At 36.1% G+C, this 12,475-nt stretch overlaps 1 protein-coding gene across 7 annotated transcripts in view; it reads left to right on the forward strand.

Moving 5' to 3' along the window:
- The window catches only part of ttbk1a (tau tubulin kinase 1a), a 64,694-nt gene that overhangs the window by 41,612 nt on the left and 10,607 nt on the right, over window positions 1–12,475 (forward strand). For 4 of the 7 annotated variants that reach the window (XM_068224370.1, XM_009306130.5, XM_068224371.2 and 1 more), the window contains one exon: window positions 1,117–1,651. In XM_068224370.1, coding sequence (XP_068080471.1) covers window positions 1,117–1,651 — 535 coding nt within the window. Of the gene's footprint in view, window positions 1–1,116; window positions 1,652–7,206; window positions 9,016–12,475 lie in introns of those variants that run through there. The other 3 variants (XM_073916891.1, XM_068224372.2, XM_073916892.1) reach the window with 1 other exon arrangement.

Raw genomic sequence — 12,475 nt, forward strand, 5'->3', positions numbered from 1 at the left:
TTCTTACCCCATAAATGCTCAATAATGTTCATGTCTGGTCACTGGGCAGGCCAATCCTGGAGCACCTTAGCCTTCTTTGCTTGCAGGAACTTGTGGAGGCTGAAGTATGAGGAGTGCTATCCTGCTGATGAATTTTCCCTCTCCTGTGGTTTGCAGTGTAATGGGTAGCACAAATGTCTTGATACCTCAGGCTGTTGACGTTGCTATTCACACAATTTAACTAGGATTGTTCCTTTACCAATCTTGACTGATTTCTGTGAATATTGGGTTCATGCAGGTTCCAATAGGTCTTCTGCAGTATTTGTGATAATTGGGATGCAGTTCAACAGATGAATCATCTAAAAAATCTACCTTCTGCCACTTTTCAGTATGACCTACTAAAGGTCAAGTTATTATTTGTTGCTCTTAAAACTGGAATTAACGACAAGACTTTTGTCAGGTGTAGAGATCACTGGCCATCTGGTCAATTTGTTGCTGATTTCTTTTTGCCTACCTTTAATCTCCTTCCACAAAATCTGCAATGATATTTCATCTTCCACATCCTCTGCCATGCTGTCTAGCGTGTCGAGATCGCTTGTTTTAGCAATGCTAGAAACTGGTCATGGTTTACGTCCTTTTCGACGCTGACGCTGATGTCTGAATTAAATCATATTCTATCAGTAAAGTAAATTAATGAAGGATTTTCAATGAATATTAAAGCTAGTCAGTGGAGCTCACTACAGCACATCTATCTTCACTGTCTGCATCACGTCCAATACAGTTCAATATATCTTCTTTCCACAATTGTAGTTTTAATCCATCATAATGCAGCAAAACATGCTTCAATTGTTTACATTAAACTCGGAAAAAAATGTCATCGGTAGTTCAGAGAATGAAACAAAAATTACAATTCAACCCAACACATCACAATATATATTTATAATATATATATAATAATAATATTCTGTTTAAATGACCTCTTCGTTACTTTAGTAGAATTGTCCTTTTAGAATTAGTAGAATTAGTAGAATTTTAGATTAGTAGAATTCTTTTCTACAGTGTGTGCTTTGTGTCATGTATAATTGACCTAAATAACCAACAATAAACAATTTCTTCCCTAAATGTCTCTTTTCTCAGCTCTCGAATGGACATTCTGGGTTCTCCATCTCGTCACGTTTACTCCTCTCAGCCCGCTCAGATGCTCTCGGTGGACGGTTGCAGAGGCCGTAATGAAGCCTCTGCATCGGTGGACCAGGAAGCCCACAGCAATGCCTTCATCCGCTCAGTCCCGCTCGCAGAAGAAGAGGACTTCGACAGCAAAGAGTGGGTGATCATAGACAAGGAAATGGAGCTCAGAGACTTCCACCACCTTCCAGGAGCCGAACCTACCACTTCCGGCACGACGGATGAGGAGCCGGAGGAATTACGCCCTCTGGAGGAAGGAGATGATCGGAGGAGACACAGAGGGAACGATCCATCCGTCAGAACCAAAACGTCCCATGGAGAACGGACTACACGAGGGATGCTACCACTGACGGAGGAAGAGACATCCAGGAGGAGTGGGAAAGGCCAGTCCACGTCAATGGAGAGCCCTGCGCAGTCACCCTGTCACTCGCTGCCCTCCGGACGGCCCCGGCGGAGAGATGCAGATAACAACGGACCTCAGAGACAGGTAAGATTATCCTTTCTAGCACGCTCTGACATGCTAATGCTGAAGATGGAGTGGGTTATGGTCAAAAAAGGTCTGATGGTGGTAAAGAGACCACGAGGTCCAGGTAAAAGAGCAATTTGATAACTGATGTTTTTTTTTTTCGCAGAGGTCTTTTAGTGCGGTTGTTGTGTTTATAAGCTTGTGAGATGTCAAAAATGATAAATGGTCTGGATAAGAATAATGTTAATTCAATAAATTAAATCAGGAGAAGGATGTTTATTGTTCATGAATCAGAACTTATCAACTGAAGACTGGATTTATCTGGTAATAATGACATTAAAGATGAGGGACCCTTTTCACAAGACTGTTCTGACGTGTTTAAAGGTCATCAGCATCTCAAATTCTTGGACATTTTTAATATTTAGATTTATATTTATTTATGTATGTGTTATATTATATTTACATCAAATTGCAAAAAAAAAAAAATTACCACTTGTGCGAGGTGTTTGAAATGCAGTATCTGCAGTATGTAAAGCAGTGGTTCTCAAAGTGGGGGTCACGGGCCAATGAAGGGGGGGTCGCCTGGTGATTTCCAAAAATCTATTTAATTTTATTAAACAATGAGAATTACCATATTTATACATAAACTACTGAAAAGAAACAATAGTCATTTATAGTTACTATATACTTTATAGTTACTATAGTAGCTTATAGTTACTAGTTGTATTGGATTGCGACACCTGGGGTAATTACATTATATTAAAGACACAGCTATAGCATCAGATGCAGCAGATTGATTTTTTTAATACCAGGTTAAACTTTCTGGCACATTTACAGCACTGACATACATAAAAAATGATGCAGAAGTTTCTGTCTTCCCCTGATGTAGAAGACAGAAAATGTGAAGTTTTACTCTCTACTGGTTGCCATTATGGTTATCTCACAAAATGTATTCCTTTTTCTGAAAGTCTTGATAAAACCATTGTAGAGTTTTTCATTTATTGTTTCAGTAAATAGGATTGTAAAATAAATATTTGTTGTCCTCTCTCGTTTACTGCGCTCTAAGTTTACCTGGAAATGTGAAAAGGGTCCATGATGAAGGATGGCAGGAACACTGTACTTGGATTTTTTTGGTTTACAGTGCATCTTGCTGTTTTGTTAATATTTACACTGTAACATTTACTGTCTTGATTTTTTTCTTTTTAAGTTAAATCAATTTAATTTTCATTGCCATTTCAACTTAGATTCTATTAAACTTACTTAAAGGGATAGTTCACCCAAAAATTAAAATGTGCTCACTATTTTACTCTCCCTTAAGTGGTTCCAATCCTTTAGGAATTTCTATATTCTCTTGAACACCAAAGAAGATATTTTGAAGAATGGAATGTTGAATTTTTGAAGAATTTTTTCCATCACATGATTAGATAACATTTTATTATATAAATTAGAAAACAAAATGGTAATATTTCACAATAATTATGTTTTTTTTATTGAAGAATTGCCTAAATAAATATACCTTTGGTGAACAGAATAAGTATATATATATATATATATATATATATATATATATATATATATATATATATATATATATATATATATATATATATATATATAAAATATAAGTGTACAAAATGTAACTAAACCTGTAATTCTCTTTGGAGATCTTTCTATCCTCTTTTGAATGTGGTGTCCACCACACACAGAGAATGACCTAAATCTGGGATTTCTTGTACCTTAAAAATAAATCCACTTTCCACTTGTTCCAGTAGTGAATATGAAATACAGCCTTCTTTCAAAGACTCGTGCAGGAAAGTTTTCTTAGCTTAAGTCCCTTTTTTATCACCCGTCCATCTTAAAATCCAAAGTAGAAAGCTTTATGACAGGCTGGTGTTGTTATCTCACTCCACTTTTTGCAGGGTGTGTGCTTATATCTTTCTTCTCTCTCCGTCTGTCACTCTCTCTCAGTTCACTGTGTCTGACACACAGACTCATGCCTCATCTCTTCTTTTCTTACCATCAAACATTTGGTTTTCACATGATTTGCTAAAATGTGATAATTCTTCGTGTTTGGTATTATTTTGTAAATCTGTTGTATGCAGAAGTTCAGCTTTAAAAACAGCCATATTATAATACTATGAGGTCGTATACTGTACACACTGCATATCAATTCCATATCATGGATAAATACGTAATATCTAAATGAGCATTTACTACAGTCATATTTACATATTTACATATTTACATATGCAATATGGACATAATACTAACAGTATTTTGTTACTATAAACAAGATATCAAACAAATGGAATTGCCATGTGCCATTTTTTGTGATAGCCTTTATTTTTATGCTCATTAAATCCACACTGTGTGTGTCGAACTATACTGAACAGACAGTTAATAATACTTTACTAAGGGTTTTTTGCATATTCAGTGGATAAGAAGAGAATTGGATGAATAGAAAGATCAGAATTAGATTAGGAACCAGCAGCCATTGACATCTGTAGTAGGGAACAAAATATTTTGGAAGTCAATGGCTGGTTTCAGGAATCCAGTCATTTTTATTTTTGGGTGAACTGTCCCTTTAACTTTTTGAAAGCGAATTCTGTTGTCACAACTATATACACTATAAAAATGCTGTATTCCACACAATTCACTTATTTTACGCTGCCGCCATTTTAAAACATGAAAGCGAGGCTGCGGTGGGAAGAAACCCAGAAGTATAGGATTAGCACTGTAAACATTGCAACAACATGCTGTGGACTACAAACTTCTAGCTGTTGCCGCTATTTCAAATGCCGCTTTTTTTTTTTCAAAATGCAGATATGTTGTAAACATGACTTTATTATCATTCAGTTCAGTTTAATTCAAACAATTAAAAGCAGATTAGGCATCTAACAACATCACAATCTCTTTTAAGGGTAATATGCTTAAATGTCCTCCTAGGTTTCAGTTCATGGCAGCAGGTAAACCCCATGGAGACGCTTTTTTGCTTCAGCCTATGTAGCCCAGTGAGCGATAAAACAATGAGGTCGTCTGTAGCACATCCTGGTGTTGTCTTTAATAGTGTTGTCCCAATACTGAGCTTTCAAGCGGAACTTTTTAAGCGGCGCTGAGCGCATTCATAGACACTGCTGGTTTGCCGTAGTATTCACCAGTGCTCAACAGAAATTACTGTAATTGGCTGTGAAGAACATCAAACACAGATGAGCTGCTGATAAATCGACTGATCTTCACGGCTTTACAACGATCCAATGTCTGTCTATCTGTGTTTGCAATCTGTGAAGAGCAGTATACTGATGACCTTCACGGCCAATCACAGCCATTTCTGTTGAGCACTGGTGAATACTAAGGCAAATCAGCAGTGTTTATGAATGCACTCAGCGTATCAACAGTGCCTTTAATGTTAGCGGGAAATGGGACGTTTTATTTTTTTATTTCAGTACCAAAATTTTGTGTTGTGACAAGTTAATCAACTCATTCTTTTACTATATTAAACTTAAGTTTGATAAAAGGCATCTAAAACGTGTGTTTGTGAAAGAAAACGTTACCTAACTATTGCCGTTTCCCTTAACTTAGCTGAAAATGAGGTCCAATATCGCTTTTATTTTCACTATTCATTCAGAACGGACCTTCAGGTCATTCGGAAGGCGGTGAAATTATAATTTTGTGTCACTTTCTCTTAGCTGATAACATATACAGCCAGCTACACAACATTCCTATGTGACTCAGGCTATACTTACGAGTTTCTTGCCACCACAGCCTCGATTTTGTTGTTTAAAGTGGCGGCCACATGAAATCAGTCTATTCACTTCTGTTGTCCCTACACAAATCGATTAAGTTAACTTAATTGTTTTATGTTCAATCCACTTAAATTTGTAAAAACAATTAAGTTGTCCCTTGTTTTTACTCATTTTACAATTGTAGTTTGGACAAGCAGCGAAAGTCAAACTCAGTGTGAACAAGATGGGCTTAAATGGAAAGTGAATTGACAACTTTATGGTAGCTGCAGTGTTTAGTCTGGATAGGATACAGCTTCGGATACGCACATCAATATAGCATAATTTTTGTAACAATGTATGACAAGAATGAATATTTTTACAGTACTGTGTTAGTTGGATTTAGGGTTGGGGTGGGAATAGGTGTTAATAAAATACAATTTATTGGGTAATTTGATAAATGATAACATTAATTCTCGATAATTTCCCGCCACAACCGTATCTGATCTAGTCGTGAAGGCCAGATTTTTTTTTCCTTACAAGATTTTTTTTACACCTTCAAAAATATTAAAATAAATAAACTAGTTCTGCCAAGCCATAGATAACATTTGCTAATGGGATTTCAAGGCTACATCTATCTTTTCATTTATACACGCACCCAAAAATATGATTTAACCTGTCTTTGACTGTGAAAACTATCGGTCTTCTGCTGAGATTTTGGCATTGTTGCTTTTAGGATGCTCAGCACTAAACCGCTCAGTTAAAGAAAATCTGCACTGATTCACATTGAACTTATTCATTTTCATATTTTAATGTTTGTCATCCCTCATAAGAAAATGTGTAAAAAGACTTCTCCAGCCGCTCTTTGCCACTAGGGTGAGCCAGATGACACTCAGTAGACCAGCACTTTTAAAAGCTAGCCAGTCATTAGTGTTTTTCTCAGAGGAACTAAAGCAGAACACAAAATACAAAAAAAAAGTGTAAAAATATTTTTTGGGGGGCATTTTTTCCAAATGATTTTTGGAAAAACCTCCCCCTTGCCATTTGTTTTTCCTACAAACAGTCACAGCCTTTCAAGCTGAACTGAGATTGCTGGATTGTCTCTTTTGTATGTTAGCCAAACCCTCGAAAACAAAAGGATGCTCGTTTTCCCAGCAGAGTTCACCTTTTTTAATGCCCACTGTGCCTTTTCGCTCAAAATCACGTTTGATTTCACCCATGAAGAAAATACCAAGGCTGCCGCTGGAGCCACAAAAGAAGAGCGAAAGAGGTGTTCTGCGGTAAGCACAGTTTAGGCTAGTCCCTTTTGTACCTGTTTGATGAACTTGCTCATTGTTCTTTCTCCTTTGATTTCTGTTTGTCATCATCTTACCCATTTTTATCCATGTGTGTTTGTGTGTGTATGCCTGACGAGTCATTTTTACTTAAGTTGACACTTTTTTTTAAAACCACAATCGGCAAAACGGTCAAAGTAGCCTTCAGTCTGGAATCTCTCGACTCATTGTCTTGTACATGGACACATATGGCACATTTTTTTCCAGAGGTGGATCCGCACCAAACAAAAACAGCCTCTGTGGAATAAAGAGGCTCTCAATGTTGGCCGCCCAACCGAAAAGAAAATCCCAAAAATATCCATAGCTATCCCTTTAGCTTTGTCTCTTGTGAATAAACGTGTTTCCAGGCAACCCATTGTAGGTCTGTGTAACTTAAAGAGAGACCGTTTTCTCTCTTTTCCTCTGAGTGTTGGGCGTTCTCCTCACTGCATGCGACTGGGGAAGATGCCTTAAATGTCACAAATACAAATCCTCCGTAAAAGCTTGTAAGTTTCAAGGCACGCTCTTTCTGCTTTTATTTCAGCTGGACGAGGACAGGTCACACTCGGGACCGCGCTCCAATCAGCTTCGCCGTCTCGCTTCATATGTCTTTTCGTCTTCTACGTTGGAGACAGAGCAGTACCCGTCGTCCTTCATCCAGCGGAGCCGGTCCGCCGAAAGCAGCCCAGCTCACGGTAACTTCCGCTCGGGCTCCAGACGTCACGCTCCCCTGCAGCCGCCTGGATCTCCACGCAGCAGGCACTCCATGCTCAACGTGTCCCGTCTGCAGATCCAGCAGATGCTGGCCAAACTGATGAACAAGAACAGCTGAGGAAAGCTGATGTTAGTCTCTTCTCACACACTGATTCGAAAGACGTGTTTTTTTTAAAGGACGATAATTTATTTGTTTATTTTTTTTTGAAGGAAAGATGTGATCTTTTCTGATGCAATAAACTTTTTTGGAGCTGTAAGATTGAAACAGGAATGCACGCTGCTTGTTATGAACAGGCGCTTTAGTCATTTCAGTCACTCTGCGGGGAAAATTCAAAGACTGTATTAAAGTCCTAATCAGACATGATGCAGCATGATTTCTATCATAGGACATTGAAGAAGTTTTTTTTTAGCTAAAACTGAGGTCTTTGGTCATTAAGTCAAAATTGAGAGCGAATTAAATATATAAAGGCAAAAAATTTATAACACCCATGGCGCCTGATGATACGTTGAGGTCTTATGAAGGGAAACAATCCATCTGTATAGGAAACAGAACATTATTACCTTTAATCGAAAGCTTTGGTGTGATCATACTCTGGATAAAATGCAGGGTTACACATAAATCATTCATGTTGTCCTAACACAACTCGATTAAGTTAATGGAACAAATTCAAGTAGACTGAACATAAAACAATTAAGTTGTCCCAGAAATCTCAATAATTGTGTTGTTGCAGCTCATTTGAAATAAGTAGTTTGAACAAGCAGCAAAATTGCATCATTTTGTAAACGTTCTTAAATCTTATTGTGCCACGGGTATTCATTTTGTTTTGCCTCTATATGTTTTGGGTTTTTTTTTTTTTTTGATTGTCAAAGGGACTTTTATTTCATGAATGACCAAAGACAGCTGTTTTATCTATAAAATCTTCATTAATGTTATTCTGAATAAAAAGAGTTTCCAATATCTAAATTAACAGCAATGTTTTGTGTGAAATTTACCAGAAATAATCCATTGTTGCATTCAGTATGGCTAAAAGGTCACAAAGACATCATTTCAAACTCACGCTTATCGACACAAATGAAAGCACAATCACTTTCTGAAATTGTCAGCATCACAGTTTGATGGCGCAGAAATAGAAGCTGTTTCTTAATCAGAATCTCCTGCGCTGTAAAAAAACGATTAGTTGAATTTACGGTAACACATTAGTTTAGGTCACAATTCAAGGTGTCAACATACCTTTAACTAACACTACTAGCTTAATTAACTACGAATTTGCTTTCTATTAATAGATAGTAAGGTAAAAGTTGGGTTTTGGGTAGGATTAGGCATGCAGAATAAAATCATATTTTATAACTACTAATGATTCGTAATATCTTAACCTCCTAGGGCAGAGTGGGCACATGCAATGACAGCACATTTTAGCACTTTAGTGGCTATTTAAATTACTTTGAATGTTTTATATTTTGTTACATACACACAGTGTCATCCTGCAACTGTTTTGCAGCATATGAAGTGTCCCAAATACTATTTTTAGCTGTGCAAAAACATTTTTTTTACTCTCTGATAGTTAAAACATGTTCAAAAAATATATATGTTATATATGCATTAAAAAATTGTCAGGAAAAAGTGTTTTATGCAAATTCGGACCACAAGTCAACATATATGGACATCATTTTTCTCTAAAAGTACACCATATAAAAAGATGATACTTAGGTTTTATTCTAATTAGGTTCCAATAAGCCCAAATAGCAAAGAGAAATAAAAATGCATGTAAAAACACCTTGGGCCTTAAGGGGTTAATAATAGGCACACTGTAAAAAATGTAATGACAAAAAGTCTAGACAACAAATATGTTTATGTTGCTTTAACTTACTTTTAAAAGTAAATCAAATTTCAACTTAGTTTTGTTTTTTAAGTTATGCAAAGTTTAACTTAATATTTTAGTCCATTGATTGATGTAAGCTGAGATCACTAGAAAAGTTTATTTGAATTTAAGGCAACAAGATTTTTTTTTTTACAATGCAGGTTATAAGCCAGTTATTAATAGCATGAATTGTGACCTAAACTAAATTGTTACTGAAGTTACCCAACAAACTTGTTTCCTTAAAAGCGACACGTTGACTTAACTTCAAAAAATGAACAAACCTGTTTTAAATTGGAACTGTTAAATTGACTTAATTTGAATAATGACGCACAAGTCATTTTTAAGGCAACAGGTTTACTCTTTTTGAAAGTAGGGTCAACTAATTGTTTTAAAAGCAATCTGCTTGTTAAGTGTGATCGCTAGTCCAAACGCTATATTAAACTGTATGGGGAGGCTCAGCAAATGCTAGTATTAAACATTTACAAAGCGATGTAATACTTTCGAATATCACAATCGCTATATATATATATATATATATATATATATATATATATATATATATATATATATATATATATATATATATATATATATATATATATATATATATATATATTTATTTATCAATGCCTGATATGAGATGGCCAGAAAGTGGTTCATTTTTTGTAAATTGTTAAAATATTGGTGTCCGAGACTGTTGTGTACACCATGATTTTATATAATATTCACTTTAATGTGTGATTTAAAAGGTGATCATAAATGAATATTTTGTCAATTCAAATGACTAGCGGCTTCGACCTGGAAACAGTATTTCATACGTCACGGCTTAACAAGCGGATGGGTTTACTCAGCAATGTTTACTAATCACTTTTCTGGATTTTGACTGTGGTTTGCATATCTTAGAATGCTCAGCACTAAACATTAAAGCTATTTAGATGAGCCTGGTCACTCGCCAGATGTTGCTTTTACAGCTGGTTAGAACAAAAAACTCAATGTAATCATGCGTCACATCACGTCTGGGTAGGACACCGTGTGTTTTATGCAGTTGTTTTTGTATCTCGGTTGCATGTGTGTTGCATTTCTGTCACCCTGATTTAATATGCAAGTTATGTCATAGACTTTCATGCAAAAAAACAGCAACATTCGTAATACTATTACAATTTTTTACATAAAACAATTAATTGCAATAGTATTGTATCACTTTCTGAGCCATCGGTCATGTTACATAATGTTCCATACATACACAGGCTTTCAATGTTACAAAAAAAGTTGTATTTTTCTGTGCTCTAAAGGTGCTTTGCCTCACAAAGGAGATGTTATGCAAGCGGAATGAAAGTGTTTTAAGTTTAAAAAAGGCAATTATAGGAGCTAAAGGGAATAATATGTCTATGCTTTTATAACCAATGGAGTGGCAAGATGGAGTCTGATTATCTAAGCTAAATATGAGCCACAGTCATTGAGCAAATGAAATTTTAGGACTAACGTTTGTTTATCTGCCACTTTTTGCAATGATTATAGCCATAGAGTAAGCAAAAGCAAAAAAATAATAAGAATTAAAGCAGTTTTCATGATATAGCGTCTTTTATGTGTTCTGTAATAAGCTTCCATATCTTATTTAATCATATATTTGCGTGCGTAGAGCTTCTGATGCACCATGGAAGCATTATATCTCATCGAATACCTCCTTGTTAGAATTGGATTGGATGCACATGTTTAGTGTCGTGTGTTATTGAGTAGCAGAATTATGTGTGCGCGATTGCGGTAGGGTCTTATGAGTACTGTTTCTCACTATTGCACTTTAAGAAAATAAAAAGACACCGAATTGGAGCCATAGCTGTATTGTAGGCGAGCAAAAAAGCGAATGATTGCAATAAGATGTGAATTGGAGGTTTCAAGATTGAGAAGTGTAAAAGGAGGCGTGTTTAATTAATCCGCCCGTGTTTCTAAAAATAAGGGCGTATTCTAGAAAACGTTATGTACATTTGTAGAAGATTTAATAGCACTTTTGTTGAATAATCTTCATGTTTATGAGGGCTTTGGTTTAGGCTTGAACATAAGTTGTGTTGTGGTAGCAGGAGATTTTTGACAGTATGAGATAGTAAGCTTGATTTATGAAAGTTGGATCATTTATTTCATCTCGCCTCTTAAAATGCTCCTAAATTGTTTGGAAAATGATTTATTTGTGCTATAATTTCTTTTATATATATATATATATATATATATATATATATATATATATATATATATATATATATATATATATATATTCATACATTTACATACATAGCGCTTCACTTTTTCCACATATTTTTATGTTACAGCCTTATTCCAGAAATGATTAAATTCATTTATTTCCTTAACATTCTACACACAATACCCCATTATGACAATGATACATTTTTTTTTTAAATTGTTGCAAAATTATTAAAAATAAAAACCTAAAAAATCCCTTTTACATAAGTATTCACAGCCTTTGCGCAATATTTTGTTGATGCACCTTTGGCAGCAATTACAGCCTCAAGTCTTTTTGTGCCACAACCTTGATGCCACAACACTGGCACACCTGTCTTTGGGGATTTTTGCTCATTCCTCTTTTTAGTACCTTTTAAGCTCTATCAGGTTGGAGGGGAAGCGACTTTGTACAGCTAATTTCAGATCTCTCCAGAGATGTTCAATAGGATGATTTGGGCTCGGGCTGGGCCACTCAAGGACATTCACAGAGTTGTTGTGAAGCCACTTCATTGATATTTTGGAGGTGTGCTTTGGGTCATTGTCCTGCTGGAAATTGAATCGTTGCCCCATACTGAGGTCAAGAGCACTCTGAAGCAGGTTTTCATTCAGGATGTCTCTGTACATTGCTGCATTCATCTTTCCCTCTATCTTGACTAGTCTTTCAGTTCCTGCTGCTGAAGAACATCCTCACAGCATGATGCTGCCACCACCATGCTTCACTGTAGGGATGGTATTAGCCTGGTAATTAGCGGTGCCTGGTTTTCTCCAAACGTAACGCCTTTCATTCACTCCAAAGAGTTCAATTTTAGTCTCATCAGACCATAGAATTTTGTTTCTTATGGTCTGAGAGTCCTTCAGATGCCTTCTGCTAAATTCCAGGTGGTGAGTGGCTTCCGTCTGGCCACGTTACCATACAGGTCTGATTGGTGGACTGTTGCACAGATGGTTGTCCTTCTGTTAGATTTTCCTCTTTCCACAGAACAAGACTGAAGCTCAGACAGAGTAACT

Source organism: Danio rerio, chromosome 11 (genome assembly GCF_049306965.1).
Source record: "Danio rerio strain Tuebingen ecotype United States chromosome 11, GRCz12tu, whole genome shotgun sequence".
Classification (NCBI taxonomy): Eukaryota; Metazoa; Chordata; class Actinopteri; order Cypriniformes; family Danionidae; genus Danio; species Danio rerio.